Source organism: Mauremys mutica, chromosome 1 (genome assembly GCF_020497125.1).
Source record: "Mauremys mutica isolate MM-2020 ecotype Southern chromosome 1, ASM2049712v1, whole genome shotgun sequence".
Taxonomy (NCBI): Eukaryota; Metazoa; Chordata; order Testudines; family Geoemydidae; genus Mauremys; species Mauremys mutica.
The window spans coordinates 92,376,311-92,389,323 of NC_059072.1; the positions used below are offsets into that span (position 1 = coordinate 92,376,311).

Consider the following 13,013-nt stretch of genomic DNA (forward strand, 5'->3'; position numbering starts at 1 on the left):
GCAGTTTTCTTACAGGTGGAGGGACTTCGGATTATTTGAAAAGAAACTGAAGCCCCAACTTGCTGATTTTAACGTAGCGTAGTGTCTGGAGAAGGCATGTACCAACAACCACACTGCTGCTTTGCAGGTGTCCACTACAGGGATGTTGGTCAGAGAGGTTGATGAAGTGGAATGAGCTCTAGTGGAGTGTGCTATTACCCACAGTGGAAGAGAGACTTTAAGATCATAGCAAAATCTGCAGTCCTAAATCCAATGAGATGCTGAGCACAGGCTATAAACAGTTTGCGAGATTATGTGAAAAACTGCACAGTCCAGGTAAAATGACAAAGCACTGCAAACACTAGAAGTGAAGCTTTTCTTAAACTTTGGAAGACGAGGGCTTGGGAATAGAGCCCGGCACGGATAAAAATTTATATCCGTGAATATAAAATCTGTATTCGTGGAGCTGCAGGGCTCTACTGGAAACCACAGTGGCGAAAGGAGCAGCACATCGGGCTGCCACTCCCAGGAGCCCAGTACCCTGCACCGGCAGCTCCTCTGGAGTGGCTGTACCGCCCTTGGCCCTGTCCATTGGGGTGGGCACCAGACTCACTGGCAGCTGTCCCTGGTCACGTTAGTGCATTCAAGCGGCACGCACACTCCCAAACAAGAGTCACTTCCATGCAGTGGTCTGCGTCTCCTGTCCAGGGCGCGTGAGCCGCCTGAACACACTAGTGCAACCAGGGACAGCAGCCAGCGAGCCTGGTGCAGCTGCAGGCAGTAGAGCCATGCCAGAGGAGCTGCAAGCATGGGGCACTGGCTTCTGGGAGTGGCGGCCCAACAGTGCTGCTCCTTTCACCACTGCGATTCCCAGTAGAGCCCTTCAGGTCCACAGATATCAATTTATATCCAAATATAAATCTGTATCTCCACAGGGCTCTATTTGGGAAGAATACTGGGAGACTGTCTGATTAAGATGGAATACTGATACTACATAAGGCATAAATTTAGGCTGCACCTAAGAGAAACTATCTTTGTGGAAAACTGAAAAGAGCATCAGCCAGAAGTGCCTGAAGCTGAAACTCAAACACATGAATTTGTTACAATAAAAACCAAAACCCCTCTCTTTCTAAGAACAGCAGAAGAAATGATGTTGCCAGGGGCTCAAAAGGGGTGCCATTAAGCAAGACAGTATTAGATTAAGATCACATAAAGGTACCGGATCAGACACAGGCAGGTACACATTAACAAGACCCCTCAGAAATCTAGAAAACACAGGATGTGAAAACACAAAAGCTAACCATGGGAGGGTGCACCGTAGAGATGCACGTTAGGTGTACTAACATTGAAAAATCAGTATTTTAGAAGCAGTTGATAGTTCAATAAATGTATAATCTCTGTGCAATTTGGTGGTAAATGGTGAGATTCCACCCAGATCGAAAACGTTTTCCATTTTGCTGCATACATGGCTCAGGTGGAATCCTTTTCTGCTGCTCACCAAGGTGGCTTTGACATCTAGGGTGCATAATCTCTCAATATTACGCAACCAGAGATCATTGGTGTGGTGAGGTGGAGAGACTACAGGTTTTGATGCAGAAACCTGTCCTGGTTTTGAGACAGGAGATCCTCAGCCAGTGATAAAGTTATAGGTGACCAAGTGGAGAGCTAATTAAGATCTGAACCAATGTTGTCCCTGCCAGGCCAGTGCTACAAGAAGGTTGCCTTGTCTCTTTTTAGTTTCCTGACCACCCTCAGAATGAGAGAGGCTGGAAGGAATGTGTACCGCAGATGGCTTGATCGGGGGGTGGGGTGGAACGCTACCATACCTATGTTTTGTAACTGTTGTTCAAGATGTGTTGTTCATGTCCGTTCCATTCTAGGTATGTGCGTGCCCACTTGCACAGTTGTCAGAGACTTTTGCCGTAGTGGTATCTGTAGGATCGGCTGTGGCACCCCCTTGAGCGCCGCGCTCATGCGTAGGTATATTATGCACTGCCAACCCTATGCCTTCTTAGTTCCTTCTTGCCAGCAACTCTGAGAAAGGGGTAGGAGGGTGCGTAATGGAATGGACATGAGCAACACACCCCTAAGAACAGTTACAAAAGGTAGGTAACTTTTCTTCCTCTAGTGCTTGCTCATGTTGAGTCCATTCTAGGTGACTCAAAAGCAATATCCTCTGAGGTGGGCTTGGAATTCACAGTTTAGCGGCTTGTAGTACTGCCCTACCGAAGCCAGTATCGTTCTGGGACTGCTGGGTAAGTGCATAGTAGGACATGAACGTATGGACGGACAGACGACTAGGTGACCACCCTACAGATGTCCTGGATAGGCTGCTGAAGAGGCCTGCATCCTGGTCAAGCGGGCGGTTACGATTGTTGGAGGGGGCCCCCTTCACCTGATCATAGCAGTAGCAAATGCGGGCGGTGATCCAAAAAGAAATTATCTGAGCAGACACTGTGCAACCTTTCACCCTGTCATCCACTGCAACCAACAATTGCACCAACTTGCAGAATGGCTTGGTCCTTTCAATGTAGAAGGCAAACGATCTCCTGACATCTAGGGAATGCAGCCTACGCTCCTCCTCTGACTTATGTGGCTTTGGAAAAAAGACAGATAAAATGTCCTGGCTCGTATGAAACTGAGAGACCATCTTGGGCAGAAAAGCCAGGTGTGGCCTCAGCAGGACCTTGTCTTTGTAAAAGACTGTATAGGACGGTTCCAAGGTGAGTGTCCTAATCTGAGAGACCTGGCGAGCAGATATTACTGGAACCAGGAATGTGACCTTCCAGGACAGGAGAAGAGAGAAGGAAGCCAGAGGCTCGGGGGGGGCTGTCCCTGCGAGCTGCGACAGCACCAAATTCAGGTTCCAAGGAGGAACGGGGTCCTTGACATGCAGGTAGAGGCACTCAAGGCCCTTGAGGAACCTGGCTGTCATGGGTGAAAACTGACCTCCCCTCAAGCAACGGACAAAAGGCCAAAATAGCGGCCAAGTGGACCTTGCTAGATGAAAGGGACTGGCCTTGGAGCTTGAGATGCAGAAGGAAGTCCAGGATTAACTACAGCGAGGCTCACTCGGGCTGAGCGCCCTTATCGAGGTTCAGCAGGCGAACCACTTCCATTTGGCCAGGTAAGTTGCTCCGGTGGAGGGCTTTCTACTACCCAATAGAACCTGTTGGGCATCAGCTGAGAACTGCTGCTCCTGCTCATTCAACCATGCAGCAGCCATGCCATCAGGTGCAGCACTGCCAGGTTCAGATGCAGAAGACTGCCATGTTTTTGGGACAGCAGGTCCAGCGGGAGCGGTAAAGGAACAACCACCGAGAGATCCAGCCGCGTGCTGAACCAGTGCTGGCCCGGCCAAGCCACCACTATGAGGATCACCTTCACCCTCTCCTGCTTGATCTTCATGAGGACTTGGAATTAACAGTAATGGGAGGAAGGCGTAAAACAGAGCCCCTGACCACAGGAGCAAAAAAAGTGTCTGACAGGTAGCCTCTGTCGATCCCCCGAATTGAGAAGAAAATGTGACATTTCCTGTTCTGTCTAGACACAAACAGGTCCACCTGGGGAGTTCCCCACTTGTGGAAGATGAAGTTGATCACTTCCGGATGGAGGGACCATCCGTGTCGAGGTGAGAAGATCCTGCTGAGGTGATCTGCCAAAGCGTTTTTGGCCCTGGGGAGGTGAGCAGCTAAGAGATAGATGTCATGCTGCAGACAGAAGTCCCAGAGCCTGAGGGCTTCCTGGCAAAGGGCAGACGATCTGGCTCTGCCCTGCTTATTGGTATAGAACAGTTTCTGTGCTGTCCGTTAGGATCTGAACCACCTTGCTTTCTATGTGAGGTAGGAAGGCTTGGCAGGCCAGGCAAACCACTCAGATCCCTGATGTTGATATGTAGGGAGCGATAGCGACTGGACCAATGACCTGGCGTTTAGAGATTGCCTAGGTGGGCTGCCCACCCCAGGTCCGATGCAGAGACAAGTATCACCGATGGGGATTAAGCAGCGAAAGGAATTCCTTCCAAACCTGATACAGGATTCTGCCACCGGGTGTGACACGACAGTATATGGTCTGGAACCTTGACCATGCTGTGTGTGTTGGGGATGCAGACAGATGCCAGCCACGCCTGCAGGGGCCTGAGGAGGAGCCACGCGTGCCAGACCATGTATGTGCAGGTCGCCATGTGTCCCAACAACTGCAGGCACATGTGAGCGGTGGTGAGAGGGTGGGCTTGCATGCACAAGATGAGGTCCGCCACTGCCTGGAACTGAGCCTCGGGAAGGAAGGGTCTGGACTGAGTAGAGTTGAGCACCACTCCAATGAATTCTATGCACTATAGGGGGATTAAGGTTGACTCTCTCTCATTTATTACCAGCCCCAGGTCATGACAGGTGGAAAAAAACAGATTGAGATGCCACTGCACCTGATCCTGGGACCAGCCCTTTAGTATCAAGTCATCAAGGTACGGGTAAATTTAAAAGCCCTGATGCTGGAGGTAAGCAGCCACTGCCACTATGCACTTTGTGAACACTCTTTGGGCTGATAAGAGACCAAAGGGCATTGCTGTGAATTGGAAATGGCGCTGGCAAAGCATATAACAAAGGAAGTGCCTGCGCCCCCGGAAAAATGGAAATACGTGTCCTTCAAGTCGAGGGTGGCGTACCAGTCTCCCAGATCCAGGGAGGGGATGCCAGAGGCCAGGGACACCATGTGAAACTTCAAGTTCTTGAGAGACTTGAGACGACGCAGATCCAAGACCAGGGGCCCCTGCCTCTCCCCGGAGTCGGATTCCTGGTGAAGCTCTGGGGCGGGCACCTGGCCTGACATCTGTCCTTTGCTGAAAGCACCTTTTCCTTCCAGTGCCAGGGGGCTCTTCTTTTGCCGCTTCTTAGGCGCTGGCAAAGGGGAAAATAGTGCTAGTCAGCACCTAGTGCCAGCAGTTCTCTCCATACCAAAGCCGAAGTGGGAGGGCTCCGATGCAGGATGAAGCGCAGCCTCCATGAAGAGGGCCCTCAAGCGGATATCCAGCTCCTTTTGGGTTCTAGGTCGAAAGTTTTTACAGATTTGACACTTTCTATGGGATTCCCCCAAACACTTCAAGCAGCTGTCATGGGAGTCACTGATAGGCATTGGCCTGCTGCATGTCGAGCATGGTTTGAAGCTAGGAGAATGGGGCATGCCCCATTTCAGGACGAAGTCCCAGCCGGGACTCTAATTACCAACTAACCTAACACTTAATGGCTAACTAAGTACCTACGAACTATATATAAAGATGATAAAGGCTGTAAAGAACCGCTAATGCTCTTGCAATCTGCAAGACAAGGCGCTCCAACCAATAATCATGGGCGGTAAGAAGGAACTGAGAGGGCGTAAGGTCAGCGGCGCCCAATATACCGACCCATGAGCACGGCTCTCAACGGGGCGCCACAACTGACTACGGATACCGCGAAGGCACAGTTGTTGGAGACTTCTGCGAGTAGGTGCACACACACCTAGAATGGAAAGGACATGAGCAAGTACTCAAAGAAGAAAGGCATCTCTCATGGATCCTTGGGCTTCGCCCTGCTCTGGAGCAGAATCTCCTGCATTTGTTGCTCAGGTTGGCTGCAAAAAGGTCTATTACTGGGTAACCCCACTGGCAGAAGACCTAGAGCAAAATGTCGTTTCTTACTGACCACTTGTGCTGGTCTATAAACCCCCTGCTGAAGGAATCCATAAGAACATTCCTCACCCCTGGAAAGTGAAAGGCTTTCTGGTGAGACCTTCTTTATATAGAGGTTCCACAAGTGGATCGCTTCCTGGCATAGCTAATATAATACTGCACCTTCCTGCTTGTTCAGGAAAAACATAGCAGTGGTGTTGTCTGTGAGAACTTGAACTACCTGCTTCCTAATGGCTGATGTAAACATCTTGCAGGTCCAACAAATAGCTTGAAGCTCCAGTACATTCATATGGAGTGAAGCCTCCTGCGGCAACTTACGTACTTGAGCCTAAAGTTGACTGAGATACCTCCCATCCACTCCCCCCGCCCCACATCCCGCCACAGCAACCCTTGATAGATGTGTCTGTTAATAGAGTCATAGTTGGTTCTGGTATGAAAAAGGGAACCCCTTTGCATATGTTCTGATGGTCCAACCACCAATCCAGGGACTAAAGCACTCAGATAGGTGCAAATGAGCATGTCCTGTGAATGTCTGGTTGGCTGATATACTAAATGGAGCCAGGTCTGCAGACATCTGATGTGAAGTCTAGTATGCAGAGTCACATACATGCGCATGGCCATATGACCCAGGAGTTGTAGACAAATGCTGTGTTGTCCTTGGGTTGGATTTGAGGGTTTTGGACAGAGAGACTATGGATTGAAACCTGTCTGTGGAGAAGTAAGCCATGGTGCATAGAGGACTGCTCCTATGAAGATTATTCATTGTGTTGTCACAATTCCCATTTCTCTACATTTAGTTTTAAACCCAGATGAGAGAACAGATGTCAGATGATGAGAATGCTGTTTTCGACATGGGTACTTGATCTTCCCTGAACTAGCCAACTGTCTTGGTAAGGAAACATTTGTATACCTAGGCAGTGGACTGCTACCACCATAATGCACTTAGTGAATACCCATGGGGCCAATGATAACCCAAAGAGAAGCATCACTTACTGGTAGTTCTTGCTGCCTGCTATGAACTGAAAATAATTTCAGTAGCCAGGATGTACTGTCACATGAAAGTAAACATCCTATAAATTGAGGGCGGAATACCAATCTCCAAGGAAAGGATATCTGAAGCAAGCTGATTTTCTAACTGGTTCATTTATTTTATTTTATTTTTTTAAGGTCTAGAATGGATTAAAGACCATCTTGTTGGGAATTGGGAAGTTCTGGGAAAAGAAACCTTTCATTCTGTGTTGATAAGGGAAACCTGCTCTGTGGCTCCCAATTTGGAAAAAGACACTACTTCCTGAAGAAGGGATGGGAAAAGTGGGCTGGGGAAGGGAAAGGAATTGAACTGGATAATGAATTCCTCCCTTACTGTTTTGAGTGCCCACTTGTCTGATGTAATCTTTCGCCAAAAACTATAAAAGAGAGGTAACATGCTTTCTGAATGGTGGGAGATGAGATATAGCTGGTGTGCTGTCTTCAGTCAAGTAGTCAAAACTGTTTTTGGAGCCCTAAGAGGTCTGGTGAGAAGGGGCTGCCATGGACAATGACAACTGACAATGTCTAGCATGCTTAGACCTTCTTTTAGAGGTCTCCTGAGACCTTAGCTAACAGAATGGTCTGTAACATGTTTGAGGCATAAGCTATTTTTTCTTTATTACTGAGGTGTAACATCGATTCTGGGGTGACAGCATCATCCAGGAAGATGAAATGTGTGTGTGTGGGGGGGAAATCACCTAGGCTTTCCTCCCTTGCATCCTCTTCCTCTGCTGTCTCCAACAAAAGAAGGGGCTGAGGGTTTGTAGAATCTTCCTTAGAAATCCCCAGTATGGGAGAAAGGAATCTCCTCTTAGATTGACAGGGGTCTAGACTCTCTTGAATCAGTCCAAGATGCCCAATAAAGCTGGGGGGTGGGGGGTAGGTGTTCCATTCCAATCTTTGAACCACGCATGGTGGTATGTACCACACAGGGGCCTCTTTGTAAGAATGCCAATCTTGCCCCTTGATTCAGGCACCTCTAGAGCATGACCTGAACCTCCTTGGTGGAGAGATGGGTCTACCGTGGTCAAAGTCTGAAGGAGATATGGCTCCCCTTGGTGAATGGAGGAGCTGTTCCAATTGACATTTGTGGACATCTCAGCACCATCAAAATTGGGATCATGCCCTAAAGGCACTGACATGGAGGATGCATCCAACAGTCATGGAAGTGGGACAGGAAGGCAAAAGGATAAGTTGATGCAGTCACCGAGGGCTGTATTCAAGAAGCCAATGGAAATGATGGAGCCATGACTGTAAATGATGTCATGGCCAACAGTATCGGTCAAGACTTACTACTGGTGCTGGACCATATAGTAAAGGAGAGTCCACTAGGGGAAGATACAAAAGGTCCTTTGCTGCAAGTAAGGCCTGCAGCATTGGTGGCACCAAAATCATAGGCAAATGTTCTGTTCTCACTGCCTATGGTATCTATAGGACCCAAATGCCTAGGATGAGGATGCTCTAGATAACAGTAGAGATGCTGGTCTTGATGGCCCCAGGAGAACCAGAGTTGATGGTACTGCCTCAGATGGTGCTGGTGAGAGTCAGTGTGCAACTAGACCTTGACTTGGCACTGGAAATCTTCTCAGATTTTCCTGTGAGGTGAAGAGTGAGGCTTCAACTCCCTACCAGCCTCAGAAGACAAAGATGGTTAAAATGTCTTAAGGAGGTTGAGAGAGAAGAGAAAGAGCAGTGTGTCTCAACAAATCTGGACTCAAAAGCGGAGACAGCAGGAGGGACACTCCTCATGGACAAGCTGTCCATCCTCTTGTGATTAGGGTCAGGCTCTGAAGAGGAACACATTGCCTTTTCCATAAAATGGATTTTAAATGCAGAAATCCCTCTGTTTCTTCCTCCACAATGGAAAAGAGGCACCAATAAGACATTTGTCCATTCTCCATGCCATGCCCATGTCCCTTCCCCTCCCCAGGCAAATTAGGCAGCTTTTGTGACTGTCCATAACAGTGATCATGGCCCTGTTTATTTGAATCCTGGGTATTTTTTTCCATATTTAATCCCCAAATGAAAGGACTAACAAAACTATAGTAAAGCCTAAACTGTAACTATAATTATGAGTAAAAGAAGTCTTTCTAGAGGCTGGATAATCAAAGCTAAACAATGAGTGTGTCAACTCTGACCACAGGCATCAAGAAGGAACTGAGAGGGAGGTGGTGGCCATTCCCTTTTCATGCCCTCAGCTCCCACCATGAAGACAGCAGTGGCACATGCCCTGCCTTGGTTATACAGCTGGCAAATTCTCCATCTTGAGTACACTGGGGGGTGCATGCACCTGCAGTGGAATGTACATATTCACAATCACCTGAAGGAGAACAAGGTCTTCCTGCATTATAATTCTTCCAAGAGCCAATTTATACACTCAGAATACAGCCTTTTTATTAAGATAATTTCCTACAGACGTTTATTAAACAGGAAAGGGTCTCTGATCCTTATTTTACAGAGAGTGTCTAATACCTGATTCAGTGTCAGATAACATTTGAGAACATAGTTCACTAGGACCACTTTGGTATTACTAAAATATTAACACTTATGTCCAAGAGCTACAAAGAGAAGAGTTCATATATGCAAATTGGAAACACTGAAGAAAGTTCAGATTCTGCCTAGATATCCCTGTCCCCCAGAGATTTGAATCCCAAGACCACAACAGTTTTCTTGCTTACTTTTCCTCTTAGACTGTCCTGGTGCTGGAGAAGACTGAGTAGCTGGAGTATTGGGTCGGTCTTCCTCTTCCTTCATTTCTGACTTCACTTCTGGTTTCTTCTCTTCTTGCTCCATTGGTTCTGTTTTACATTCTTTCACCACTGGTTCCACTTTAATCTGAAAAGCAGATCAGATGCCCTTCACTTAATTCAATATAAGCCCCTCACTTGCTCTTGTTGTGAGGATATAGTAAGATAATGTGTCTTTTGGGCTTAGCTACAGCCTGTCTAGCATTTCTTCCTATGGAAAAAATGACACCTGCTCACTCATCCTGGCTCTCACCTAAGCCTATTCTTCACTTCTCCCCATATGGTCTCTGCCAAGAGTCAAATAGTTCTATGGGTAATTTATTTAACATTAAATCAGGAAGACTGGCCCCCGCCCTCCCTTCCTCCATCCCCTGCAATTGGTGGGGAATCCCTCCTCCCTGATCACTAGGATCCAGTCTACTTTTGGCTTTTAGCTAGAAACTATAGTTTCTATCCCTGCAAGACAAAAAGTGAGCAACTTTCCCATAAGGCCACAAGTTCCTTTAATGAAAAGTGATCAGGACCTTAGTTTTTCAGCTCAAAGATATAACCCACAGGAGCACAATTCACTATTCTAGGGAATAAAGCCTACAGTGCAGGAGTAGCCAACCTAAGTCTGAGAAGCAGCCAGAATTTACCAGTGTACATTGCCAAAGAGCCACCGTAAAACATCAGCAGCCCCCCATCAGCTCCTCAACCCTGCTCCCAGCGCCTTCCACCCACCGGCAGCCCCGCCGATCAGCACCTCCCCGCATCTCCCAATCAGGAGGCTTGGGGAGGGGGGGTGAGGAGGGGAAGGAGCAAGGGCACTGCAGGCTCAGGGAAGGAGGAAAGAAGGGGTAGAGTGGGGGTAGGGCCTGTGGCAGGGTCAGGGGTTGAGTGGTGAGCACCCCCCAGCACATTGGAAAGTTGGCCCCTGTAGCTCCAGCCCCGGAGTCAGTGCCTATACAAGGAGCCACATATTAACTTCTGAAGAGCCGCATGTGGCTCCGGAGCCACAGGTTGGCCACTCCTGCTATAGTGTCTGTTTACACTAGGGAACATTTTACAGAAAAACAACAGTTGCAGGCACATGCTCAACTCTCACCGGGTTAGCAAAATTGAGGACCTCAGTGCTGAGAGCCTACTGGCTGCTGCCACCATTTTAAGCACTGTCATCTACCCCAGCTCAAAAACAGGCCTAGGAGAGAATGCCTAAAATTATGGAGCAGCTGGGATCTACAGCTAGCTTAGCTACAGCCCTAGAGAGAATACCCTCTTCTGAATCACAGCACTTATTTCTCTTCAATCTCCCATCGAAGTACTGACCTTGTCCAATCAATTCATACCAGAAAAATTTAGCTATCCTCTTACCTCCAGTTTCTCCTCTATCTGGAGCTCTGTTTGTTCTGACCCCTCTTCTTCCATTTTAATATCCATTTTCACTTCCTGCAAGAGTGACTGCTGCTGCTGCTGCTCCGGGATAGTCTGTTGCGAGTTCACTTCTGTGCTGCTGGTAGATGGTGGGTTTGATACCTGCCCATCAATGCTTACAGCCGGCTGTGAAAGCTGCGGGGAAACTCACAGTGACTAAAAAGGGCCAAGCAATTATGCTGCAAAGTTTACTTCATTAAGATGTGCTTTTCATTTGCTGTCATTTTTCTTCAAACTTAACTGCACCTCACTTATTCCCCTCCCTTGAAAAAAAAAACCTGACTGCTGCATAACTCTGGTCTGAGGAAACATGCTACTGAAATCTGCTTTGGACAGCATGGCATTTTAACCAGTTCATATGCCTACTGTACAGTCCCACCCCTACACATGCATGGAAATAAATGCATTATGAGAGACATCTACTATATTTTGCAGTAGGCTCCTAAATGTGCACTAAAATTCTCTAATATCCTTCCAACATGGAAGTGTCAGGTGTTCCAGTGTCCAGTTTACTGGTCCTGGGTCTTCAGACACAAAAATGTACTTCTCATATGTAATGCATACCCATATTGGTTCAGATGCCTCTTAAACAGGTTGTTCACCATTGTCTTGGACATAGAACAAGTAAACAAAGCTCCTGTCTGAAATTGTCTCACATCTGAGTATCCCTGGGGAAAGCATAGAAATAAAAATATTTTCTTACAGGTGTTGTGGGGTGCTGAGGCTGCAGTGGTGCTGTTGGGGTAGGCACAGATGCAGTCGTGCTCTGTTGTGACAGGGGTTGCTGCTGTTGCTCTGCCGAAGGGGTGACTGGAACTGGAGGTTGGACTTGTGGAGGCAGCTGTGCCTGTGGAGGCGTTGGAGTCTGCCTCTGAGGGGGGTGCATAGTTTGTGACTGCGGTCCAGGTGGCATTGCCGTAGGGGTGGGGGCCGTGGGGGCAGTGGTGGTGGCTGCTGGTGTTGCCTGTGGCTGCTGCTGCTGGGATCCCAGACCTGGGGGAGTGTGGTGAGGTGTTGGGGTACGGCTAGGTACTGGAGAGGGAGAGTTTCGGTGCAAGGTAGGCTGTGGAAGAGGTGGGCAGTGAATATGGCTCCCTTGAGACCCTGGAGCCATTACAGGAGAGTTCACAGGACACGAAGAGCTGGTCATTTGTGCCTGTGGGAAAACAAGTAGATATATACAATGACTTGAGACAATAAGTGCGAGGAGGGAAGGGATTACCTTCAAGTGGGCACTTTTTAACTGAGTTACTAACACCTATCAGTTTAAAAGCATGACTAGCAATACTGCTGACTTTTTGCATTTCATTTAGTGAGCAGAACGGGATTGTTCAATTTGAAATTTTTGTTCACATGCACAATATGCTGCAGTGTTTAGGTTTCCCAGTACTCCTAAGAAAAATGTAAATACAATTAACTAGTTGTCACTGATATTTAAATAAGCATTAAAGAACATTCCCTATTAATCCAACTACCCAACTGAAAAAGAACAGTAAAGCCAGCTCACAGAGCCTGTCAGTGAAACTGCTCCCTTAAGTGAAGAACATACTTGAGACACTGGCGTCTGATTGCCAGGCTGGGTCATAGGCATGTTTGTCGCATTCATTCCTGGGGAGGAAGCAGGGAACTGGTTCTGTTGCAGAAACTGACTTTGGCTGGAAGGTTGGCCAACCCCCGGCTGCTGCATACGTGAAGCAAATCCCATCTGCTGGGAAAAAGGAAAGGCTTATTTCAGAGTGTAGACATACCCACCCACTCACCCTTAAAAGTAAAATTCTACAAAGTTAACATCCAGTGCATGGCAGAGCAATTGACACATCTGGCAGCATGTGATGTGATGCAGCATGGCAAATATACTAATGCTCTGCTCAAAAGCAGGAAGATATTTTTACAATTACTTCCTAATTCAGTTTATGACAGGAGTTCTAGAATTCAGACTGAGATCATGCCTGAAGTTTTTGAGCTAGTTTCTGATAAATTCCTCTGCACACACAATCTTAAATCTAAGCCAATATCGGCAGTTCCCTCACTGATTTGTAAAGACTGGCTACTCATAGTGGAGATGCAAAGGGAGAAACAACAGGACCACAGAGCAAGCAAAGAATTACTGTTTGGATAACCATAGTTAAACAGGAACATCAAACCTAAAGAGTTCAACATACTGGACTGAAAAACATCCTGAC

The 13,013-nt window shown here is 47.6% G+C and overlaps 1 protein-coding gene across 5 annotated transcripts in view; it reads right to left on the reverse strand.

Annotated features, from left to right (window-relative positions):
• The window catches only part of EP300 (E1A binding protein p300), a 174,819-nt gene that overhangs the window by 78,464 nt on the left and 83,342 nt on the right, over positions 1 to 13,013 (reverse strand). For 4 of the 5 annotated variants that reach the window (XM_044984360.1, XM_044984354.1, XM_044984346.1 and 1 more), the window contains exons 13-16: positions 12,380 to 12,538; positions 11,534 to 11,986; positions 10,771 to 10,965; positions 9,349 to 9,505 (exon numbers count right to left, since the gene is read on the reverse strand). In XM_044984360.1, coding sequence (XP_044840295.1) covers positions 9,349 to 9,505; positions 10,771 to 10,965; positions 11,534 to 11,986; positions 12,380 to 12,538 — 964 coding nt within the window. The remainder of the gene's footprint in view (positions 1 to 9,348; positions 9,506 to 10,770; positions 10,966 to 11,533; positions 11,987 to 12,379; positions 12,539 to 13,013) is intronic. The other variant, XM_044984339.1, reaches the window with a different exon arrangement.